Source organism: Pagrus pagrus (genome assembly GCF_965226575.1).
Source record: "Pagrus pagrus genome assembly, chromosome: 6".
In the NCBI taxonomy this organism is placed as follows: domain Eukaryota; kingdom Metazoa; phylum Chordata; class Actinopteri; order Spariformes; family Sparidae; genus Pagrus; species Pagrus pagrus.
In genome coordinates this window covers 7,591,735-7,601,225 of record NC_140190.1, presented here as the reverse complement: position 1 = coordinate 7,601,225, position 9,491 = coordinate 7,591,735, and the positions used below count along the sequence as shown (strand labels likewise).

The 9,491-nt window shown below is 42.1% G+C and overlaps 1 protein-coding gene across 2 annotated transcripts; it reads left to right on the top strand.

Annotated features, from left to right (window-relative positions):
- Window positions 1–62: 62 nt before the first annotated feature.
- Window positions 63–9,485, top strand: fbxl5 (F-box and leucine-rich repeat protein 5). 2 transcript variants are annotated; one of them, XM_084355109.1, is made up of 12 exons: window positions 63–80; window positions 1,484–1,595; window positions 2,280–2,495; window positions 3,304–3,399; window positions 3,623–3,818; window positions 4,172–4,357; window positions 4,514–4,639; window positions 5,151–5,305; window positions 5,398–5,480; window positions 5,954–6,688; window positions 7,169–7,317; window positions 8,324–9,485. In XM_084355109.1, exons 2-12 carry the CDS (start codon window positions 1,512–1,514, stop codon window positions 8,398–8,400), a joined length of 2,103 nt encoding a protein of 700 aa, XP_084211235.1. In that variant the 5' UTR covers window positions 63–80; window positions 1,484–1,511; the 3' UTR covers window positions 8,401–9,485. The 2 variants fall into 2 exon arrangements, with proteins under 2 accessions (XP_084211235.1, XP_084211234.1); XM_084355108.1 differs by lacking the exon at window positions 63–80 and having other exon boundaries at window positions 1,443–1,595.
- Window positions 9,486–9,491: the final 6 nt, after the last annotated feature.

The following is a 9,491-nucleotide window of genomic DNA, read 5'->3' as shown; positions in this document are numbered from 1 at the left end:
CATTTTCCATAGCAACCGCAAGCCAACCATGGACCGAGAAACCTACATCAGTGTTTTCTAGACATAACAGTTATATAAAGGTTTTTATTTTTTAAATATTTTATTATGTCCTTAGAGTGGACTCGAGTGGAAGCTTTGAGCTGTGTTTTGACCAGCTAGATACACTTCATTCTTAATTTAGGTAGATTTAGGGAGGTTGAGTGCAGTGCAGTATGATTGATACATTCATGTAAACAAACAGGCCAGGTGGGTTCACAGACAACAATTTAGAAAGAAAAAGAAAATCTAAAATACAATTAAAATAAACATAATGAAAACTAGAATAAGCACTTGGAAAAATAAAAAAACATACTATACTAACATGTAAATACACTCATTAACATTTATTTTATGCCTTCTTATTAGTGCATGGTTTAATTATCTGTGATGACAGATCACATTCTGTATATAAAAAACAGTTCTCTTGTTGGCAAACTCACATTTATGAATATGAAACTTTTACAAAATACTAATAAAGCTATTCTTGTTCCAACTAAAAAAAACAGAACATGTTTAAACAAGAAGGTAAGAATAACAATGAATGTAATATGTTGTCATAGCTTATAACAGCAGCTTTAAGAGCAACAAGGACAAACTGAGACTGGAACAAATGTATTATGGTTTAAATTAAACACTTTTTCAGCTTTTGTTTCAATTAATTTCAATGATTTTTTATTGTTTGATATCAATTTCCTCTAAATGTGTTGATAACTGATGTGTATACTGTCCATTCTGCAGTGTTGTTGAAGTCTTACTACTGTGAATCACCTCAAACAGCTCAAACAGCGACATGTGGACATTTTATTATGGGGCATAGCTTATTTTGTTTGGAAGAAAGAGGGAGACAGACAGATAAAGAGAGACTATTTTTACTTTTCAATCTCATTTATTTTTCAAACAACCAAAGACGACCTCGACATGACGTCATTAACTTGTGCAACATGTGTGGGGCCCCCTGCTGGTCTCTTGCAGAGAGTGCAGTCTGTTATGATAAACTTCCTCTGGGTACCACAGAGTCTAATTAACCTGCCAGAAGAAGACAAGGAGCAGAGCAGCAGCTATTGTAAACCTTTACCTCCTAGGATATGATGATGTGGTCTGAAAAACAATAACAAGCCTCATTTTAAGAGGAATGATCTCTCTTTATCTGTCTGTCTTTCTCTATCTCCCAAATCAAATAACTAATGTGTCATACTGAACTTGCAAACCTCCTGCAATCCACTGCAATGCCACATTGGTCTTGTGTTTTGTAATCTTTCTATTTTTTTTGAGATTTTTAAAAAAAAATATGTTTGCATCGATCCCCTCGATTTACAGTGAAGCGTGTGTAACGTGTGAGCCATGTATCGATCCCAGATCAGCGTTTATGGCCACATTTCTACTTTGTGGTCACGTGACTCGCGCGGCCACGCCTCCCTGTTTGATTGTATCACCGTCTGTACAGATGACGCACTGAGCTTCAGTGTGTGAAGATGGCTCCCTTTCCGGACGAGGTGGATGTTTTTACTGGCCCACACTGGCGAATGAAGCAGCTGGTGGGCCTGTATTGCGAAAAGGTGAGTATAGTTAAATGTCGGTTGTTAATTTTGAGTTTGACAAAGGAATGTACACGGGTGGAAGGCCAACGGACGAGTCAACGCCAGCTAGCACAGCAGCTAGCTTGTTGCCGTAGCAGTCAGGGTTGAGTCAGTCGAGGCAGCTGAACTGTCGGATGATTGTCTCACGACTACACCGGGACCATTCATTAGCTCCGTGGAGCGGCTTATGAACGTGGACTTAGCGTTATATATGGATATTTGCTTAACCAGCTGTGTGAACCATCTGTTGCTCTAAATAAACTTTCAATAAACAAGGCTTGCTAACTGGTTTAGCTAGCTAGCTAAACTTGCCGTTACTTGCAGTGTGGCTTGTTATGCAACATGCTTTTAAGTATCACAACGCAGTTACTAATGTTCCCACAAACTGTATATAATATTTAGTATGTCCTGGCTGCCAGCACGTGTCAGATGAGCTCTGTTAGCGACATTAGCTAATGCACGGTGGGCGTGCTAATGTAAGTATAGAGTGTGCTGCTGTAATATCAGCTGTGTGTGTGTGTCGTGCCGCAGCACATGTGTTGTGTCACGTATACCTTTTATTGTGATGCAATGGTGCCAACAGAAGTGCTCATGAGTATGTTCATGACATGGCACCCATTTACATTTTCTAATAAATACGTGTTTCCCTTGTTTTTCCCACAGCTGTCAAAAACCAACTTCTCCAACAACAATGATTTCCGCTCGTTTCTTCAGTCACTTTGCGCCACCTTCAAGGAGTTCAAGATGCACGAACAAATAGAGAATGAGTGCATCATCGGCCTGCTGCAACAGCGCTGCTGCACTGTGTACAATGTGCACTCTGACAACAAACTCTCCGAGATGTTGTCCCTCTTTGAAAAGGGGCTGCACAACGTCAAGGTGAGCATGCATTGTTGTTTTAAAGTATAGTTTATGGTCATGACCTCGCTCTGCATTGCACAACCCAGGCATTAATTAAAGGGAAACCTTGCATTACTTCTGCAGAGCTCAGCTGGTGCTTGATGCTCAATGGTGGGGCAACACTCTGTCATTAGAATAATTATCATGTTAGCCACACAGGATTGCAGTACCAACAACATCAAATGCTACATTTCATGTACACGTGTTAATTATAAAGACAGGATAATATTCTGAATGTAGAATGATAAAATTAGCTTACGTTTTTGTCATATTGAATGGGGTTACAACTTAAGATTTTATAAGACTGGATGCAGAAAGAAGTGGGCTGAATTGTGTAATAAGGGCAGGGTTGGTTTTGTGATCTGCTTAACGAGAGAGAAGAGTTATTGTTCTCTCTCAAGCCATGGGCAGACCCAAAAATGAGCTTTCCAGAATGATGCAATTGTGTAAATCTTCACTTCCGCTCTGCAGCCAGTTTGTACAACGGAAATGAACATTGTGTTGCTTTGGATCGAGATCCAGGGTGAAGATGTTTCTTGTGAGAATAATCGGAGGGTGCTGATGAGATATTTTTCACAGTTGGAGAGCGTTGTTTTGGATTTTACCTCAGTTGTTGACGAGACTGTACAGGATATTAGATCGGAGAAGGTTATAAATAATCTAAACTAGCTTCTAAAAAAACAAATAAACATGTGACTGTACATTTAGTAATTAGTTATGACGAGACCGAACTGCCAGATTTTGAATTGAATTTAATGAATTAATCGTTTTTTTTATGTGTTTTTAGAGTGAATATGAGCAGCTTAACTATGCCCAGCAGCTGAAGGAGAGACTAGAAGCTTTCACCCAGGACTTTCTGCCCCACATGAAGGAAGAAGAAGAGGTATAAGATGTTCAGATATCTTTTTAGTGTTGATTTACTGTAAAAACCTTATTAATTTAATTCAATTTTAGAGAATTTAATGTTAATTGGTTCCCCAAAGAACCGGTAAGACTACATTGTCGTCAGGAAGGAAATAACGAAACATATTTCGAATTGTTTTGCTCACACCCCAGTGAATTGCACTGTTGCAAGCTGTTTATAAACTAAAGGAGATTCGTTGCAGGTGTTTCAGCCTATGCTCATGCAGTACTTCACCTATGAGGAGCTCAAGGACATCAAGAAACAGGTGATAGCGCAGCACTGTAGCCAGCAGCAGTGGGACTGTGCCGCTGAGGTGCTGAAGGGCTTCAGTTTGTGGAGCCAGGCAGAGGAGCTGCAGAAGGCCTTTAAATATGCTGATCACGAGAAGACAGATTATGGTGAGTATATTCCTAAATGTGAGGTTGTGACATATACGAACCTTAAGGACCATCACCACCAGTGTTCGAACTGGTTACAGCTGATACATGAATGACTAGTTCTCCCAGTGTGTTGGTGTATAGCAGGCCTCTTTAAGAGGAATTCCTTGCTATGACTGTGAGTCAGCATGCACAATAACAGGACCTTGACACTGAGGCAGCTATATGGAGCTCAGCCATCATTTTCCTACTGTGAAGTGACAAAACGTCTTCTGTGAGGAAGGCCCATGTTATTATTTGTCATGGCATCTGTAAAAGGTACATTTTAATCATTTTGGCATTTGAGTCAAAGCTGTTTTTGTCCTCCTCCTCAGAACTGGAAAAGAACGGCAATTCTTCAACCCACATCTCTCAGCTTCCTACAGAAATCTTGCTGAGGCTGTTCCGCTATTTGGGCCCTGATGATCTGTGTCGCTGTAGTCAAGTGTGCAGCTCGTGGTCCGAGCTAGCCAAGACCGGCTCTTTGTGGAGGCACCTCTACCCTGTGCGCTGGGCCAGAGGTAGGCTGCTGATAGCTAGTGATTACCTGAGGGAACAAAATATTGTTTACTTTGTTTGATTTTCCCTGTGATAAAAGAAAAAAAGACTGAATTCCATTCATTTAAGTATGAAGTGGTGGTGCACTGTTGATTCAGGTTTTTGTGTCTCTGATGTAGGTGATTATTATAGTGGCCCGCCTGGAGATCTGGACCAGGACCCAGATGAGGACTGGGTGAAGAGTCGGGAGAATGAGGGTCGAGCCTATCAGGAATGGGACGAGGACGCCGATGTTGATGAGTCTGGTGAGGTTTTGTCTGAAGCAACGTGCTTACCTCAGCTAGTGAGGTAGTATGTACGATCATTCCTGCAAGAAGCTAACAGAAAGGTGTATATAATCATAAATACAACTAAAATATTGTGCTGATGTAGTCTACAAAATCAAGTCTTCATTAACAGTCAAACAGTATCAAAAGCCATATTTCTGATATTTTGCTTTGGTAGTCGAGTTAAAACAAGTCCACAATAGTTCCTGGTTTGTTGTCTTGTTGATATAGGGCAATAAAAAAAAAAGTTAAAAAGTTATATAATCTACATTTTTTCTGCCAAAGATCCTCTGGCCTGGTGCTCCACATTCACTCACATGCTCTCGTGCTAAAACCTTTTGCACAGACGTGATCTCAGGCTGCACTCTGGCATAAAGGCAGTAAACTGTCTATCAGCGTAGCCAAAGGCTGTGCCAAGTGGTGAAGATAAAATGAGTTCTGTATCGAAACTGAGTAATTTGTCTTATCTATGTCTTTGGTGTCTCTTTAGATGTGTCGGGCCACACACAGGGCTCCCTGGCAATTAGCACAGCTAAACGAGAGAAGAGGCTTCTGAACGGGATCATCCAGAACCTCTTGCCAGCTGTTGGGCCGTCTGTCAAGTCCATTGTTCTGGCGTACAGTTCTACAGTCTCTAGTAAAATGGTACGCAGCACAAAATCTTTATTACGACACTGTAATTGCACAAATGAAGATTATGTCAAGTCTCAACTGTCATGCTTTTGTCCCCTTTTCAGGTACGCCAGATCCTCAGTTTCTGCCCCAATATCACTCACTTGGACCTGACCCAGACTGATGTTACAGATTTTGCATTTGACAGGTAAATAATAAAAGACATTATTAAAATACCTTAAAGGCATCGTCAGGCCAAAAATGATAGTAAAGCTGACCTTCAGGTGCTCTCAAGAGATTAGTGATTTCCAAAATGGAATATTTACGGCACAAATAAACTTCCTTTGCTCATTGTCTCCAGATAACTGCTGAATTTAGTTTTTTTTCCACAGACCGATTTAGCTGCCATGTAAGCGCACTTGACATGAATTTTTAAGGTAGTAGTGCTGTTCCCGCTGCTTCCTGGCACAGCTTTTAGTTTTTAGTGATGCGTAAGGTGTGCCCTCAAGCTGATATGAGCACGATCTAAATGTGGCATCATAGGGCATCATTGACAAGTCTATGTCTCGGCTCCACCGTGAACTCAGATCAGTTAGATTAAAATTTGCCTTTGGCTGACCCTGGTCACTTCTGTTGTATCTCAGTCCTCCTCACTGTGTCCTTCTCTCCTCCCTCTTTCAGCTGGTCCTCTCTCGGAGCCTGTCTGTCTCTGGAGCACCTGGATTTGTCGGGTTGTGAGAAGATTACTGATCACACCCTGAAGAAACTGTCCGTCGGACTGGGTGACCTCACGTCTTCCACCTGCTTCGACAAGCGCTCAGACCGACGAGCCAAGCTCCTTAAAAGTTCTCCAATACCCATCACTCTCATGGATGAGAGAAGCCTACATCCAGTGGGGCGGAAGCGGCAGGCCATCATTTTCAAACAAGGGACTGGGCGTTGGGGCGATGCCTGCACCCCCACACGAGTGTGGGTCCTGGACACCTCAGACCTCGCTGATATTGAAGATGCAGCAGAGTGGAGCCGTCGTGATGGGCTGCCTCTCCCTGAAGCAGAGAGCTTTGTAGAGACACAGCTTGTGGGAGGCTCGTGCTGTTGCAGGAGGAGCAGGAGGCGTGGGCACAGGACTGGCTCCAAAGCCTCCTACTTGCATCAGCAATATGCCATGTCTGGGGAAATGTTTTGTGGTCACTCCACCTGCTGCACTAGTGACACGGCCCTCAGGACTTTTACTGGGCCCCAGTGCGAGTCAGGCCCCACCAGAAGCAGCACTGCAGAGTTTCGGACTAAATGCTCCTCATCTAGGGGCCTGCAGTGTGTGGGGCGTGAAAACAGGACTGACCATTCAGAGGCTAAACGCTCACTGAGATTTCTCAGCCTCTCCGGATGTTACCAAGTCACAGATTTGGGCTTGAGGTAAAGATCATGCATTGCTGTAATTAAACAAAAAAACCCTCTTTTACACTCTAAATAGTATAATTTCCTTTACAAGCCTGGGTTTAAATGGATTATTCTGAGAGGTTAGTATCTTCAGAAACTGCTGTGATGCAGTAAGATGAGTGAGTCATCTTTGATCAGCTGATGGATACCACAACAGTTTCAAAACAGCATTTAGTGGTCAGTGGCAAATGTAGTTTTTTCAGTGCTAGCTGAAAACAGAAGATAGTGTAATAATGTGTGGGTGGTGTCATTTGTGCAACCACCTCCTCCCCCTTGCAACCTTTCTCACGTACACAGTTTGGGTGTGAAACACTGGCACAGTAGAAATGCTGATTATTAAATTACATTACAATAGCTGCAGTCAACAGTATGCCTTTTTTTTAGGGAAGACTGGATTATCAGTGTTCATCACAATGTTGCTGCACCCGTACTGAGATTGCACTGTGTGTGTTGCAGGGCTCTGTCGCAGCGCGGCGGGCTTCCTGTCCTCGAGCATCTCAACTTGTCTGGCTGCCTCTTCATCACTGAGGTGGGGCTGCAGGAGCTGGTGTCAGCCTGTCCTTCGCTCAATGATGAGCACTTCTATTACTGCGACAACATCAACGGTAACACTCCCAAGTGAAACTGTTGGGGGTCCTTTTTTCCTTTGAAACATATTTGTACACACTGAGGATATAGTGAGGCGCTTTGGCAAAAGGCTGTGTTGTGTTAAAGGGGTAATATGTAAGATATGGCCAGATTTTAGTTAAAAATGTTCAAAAATCAACATAGTGTGACGAAACAAACTACAGTGATGATGTTATGTTAAAAGCATCTGTGTACTGTCACAAAAATGCCTACTGATGTTCGCGTGCTAAACCGGTCCGTCCTGTCACGTAATTCCACTTTGTACAGAGGTAATAGCCGGAGCAGCCCCTGTAGTTTAAGCTGAGACATGTAAAAGCAGAAAATAAACTAAAAAAATGTCAGGAATTCAGACATTTTACACCCATTGTATACACCTCTGTATTGTATCCCATTAGAAAACTGGCATCAGTCCCAGGCTGGTGTCTAGCTGTGTTCACTGGGAGGCAACTGAGGCCGGATGAGCGAAGTCCCATTAATTTCGGCAACTTCCATCATCTGAGATGGGTATAAGCAGAATACCGTCAGCTAATAGGGTCACTCAGCTCCACAGCTAACTGAGCTACTTGCCAACAGCAGCTAGACGCTACAGCAAAGAGTGTAAGGGTTATGCTGCCCCCTATAGTTCTGCAGCTGTTTTGAAATTCTGGCCATTTCTTACAAATTGCCCATTTAAACTCTTTGTGAATATGTCACAGTGAATGTTAAAATATTTATTGCAATGTGTGGCAACTGTTACAAACATTACTAACCCCACGTGCATAGCATGTGTCCCAGTGTAAGTAATAGGTGCTACTGAGGTGGAAGGTAAGTAGGCATTACAGTAGCCAGTATGATGCCTTCAATATTCACTTCATTTTACTCATTCTTTTAAATTAGTATTCATAATGTGATAATTAATTTTTAAGTACTGCTGTAGATTGTGTATGTCGCTTGTCCTATTGCATGCAGCTCAGTAGATGACCACTGTTTGGTGTTTGTCCCCAGGTCCCCACGCAGACACGGCCAGCGGCTGCCAGAACCTGCAGTGTGGTTTCAGGGCCTGTTGTCGCTCTGGAGAGTGATCCTGCCAAGCAACCAGCTCTCCCTAAAATGTCACGTCTCCTTTTTATTGCACTTTATCCTGGAAATACCGGTTGCTGTATTTTGTGTCACTTATAAAATTGTTTCTGGATGAAACTGTAATTTTGCTCCTGTTATTTCCATTTTCCATCTATATTAAATGGAAATAATCTTTTAGAAAAGGAAAAGCTAAAAGAGGTGATAATGGATTTGAAGTGTCTGAAAATGTACATTCTGGGTCCTTTTTTTGGATTTGAGAAATTTAAAGAAACTAGAGAAGCATAAACACCAAGTACTTTGTGTTTTCTGTAGTTCAAACCCTGTTTCTTTTCTCACTAAATCTAAACTGATTCTTCTTCTCCCCCTGCTGGGTTTAGTTGAGCTACGTATAATCAGCACAGTGTAGACTTACTGACAAGTGATGTCTTCTTTTTTTTACCCTAAGTGTCATTTGTTTGAAAGGGGGATATGGCAAATTTAAGAAGTGAATTGATCGCTGCCTCCTCTTAGATTGAAGCTGACTGTTGCAGGTGGCTGTCATGTTGTTGACGGTTACGAGTCAGCATTATAAACATATAATCCCACTACATGGAGGACTGTTTAAAACGCCCTGCGTTCTCTTACCGTGATGTTAAGTTCAATGTTGATGCCGGCACAGCTACCATTAAGTTACTGAGACATCAGCGAAGGATGTACAGACATCGGGTATGGAACATGATGTCGCAGCGTAGTCTTAACCATTTTGTGATACCGGATGTTCATAGCCACCAAAACAAGCGTTTTGCTTTTTATTTTTCTTCTTATGCACTCCAATGCTGTGGGCGAACAAATGGACCAATGTTCATGTAAGAGGGATTTTAAATCGTTCAACACTGAAGAGCTTATAGAAGCTGAGAGGGGAGTTAGATTAACAACTTCAGACTGGGAGAAGCCAACTGTGTACTTGGTCAGTTTTTTTAGTAAGTCGTACTTCATCTTTAATCATTCTGCAGCAGGATTTCTTTGCTCGTTCAAAGTCTTGCATGAGGAGTTCTATTGGAGATGTTCAATTCATAAACAGAACAATAAAAGTATCTTGGGGTTCAGAGCTCTG

Bases quoted from the DNA above. Each gene is read 5' to 3' on its own strand.
- fbxl5 (XM_084355109.1), top strand. From the start codon at position 1,512: ATGGCTCCCTTTCCGGACGAGGTGGATGTTTTTACTGGCCCACACTGG. The intron at 4,640-5,150 runs GTGAGGTTTTGT...GTGTCTCTTTAG, and splicing joins CGCCGATGTTGATGAGTCTG to ATGTGTCGGGCCACACACAG. The intron at 7,318-8,323 runs GTAACACTCCCA...GTTTGTCCCCAG, and splicing joins TTACTGCGACAACATCAACG to GTCCCCACGCAGACACGGCC.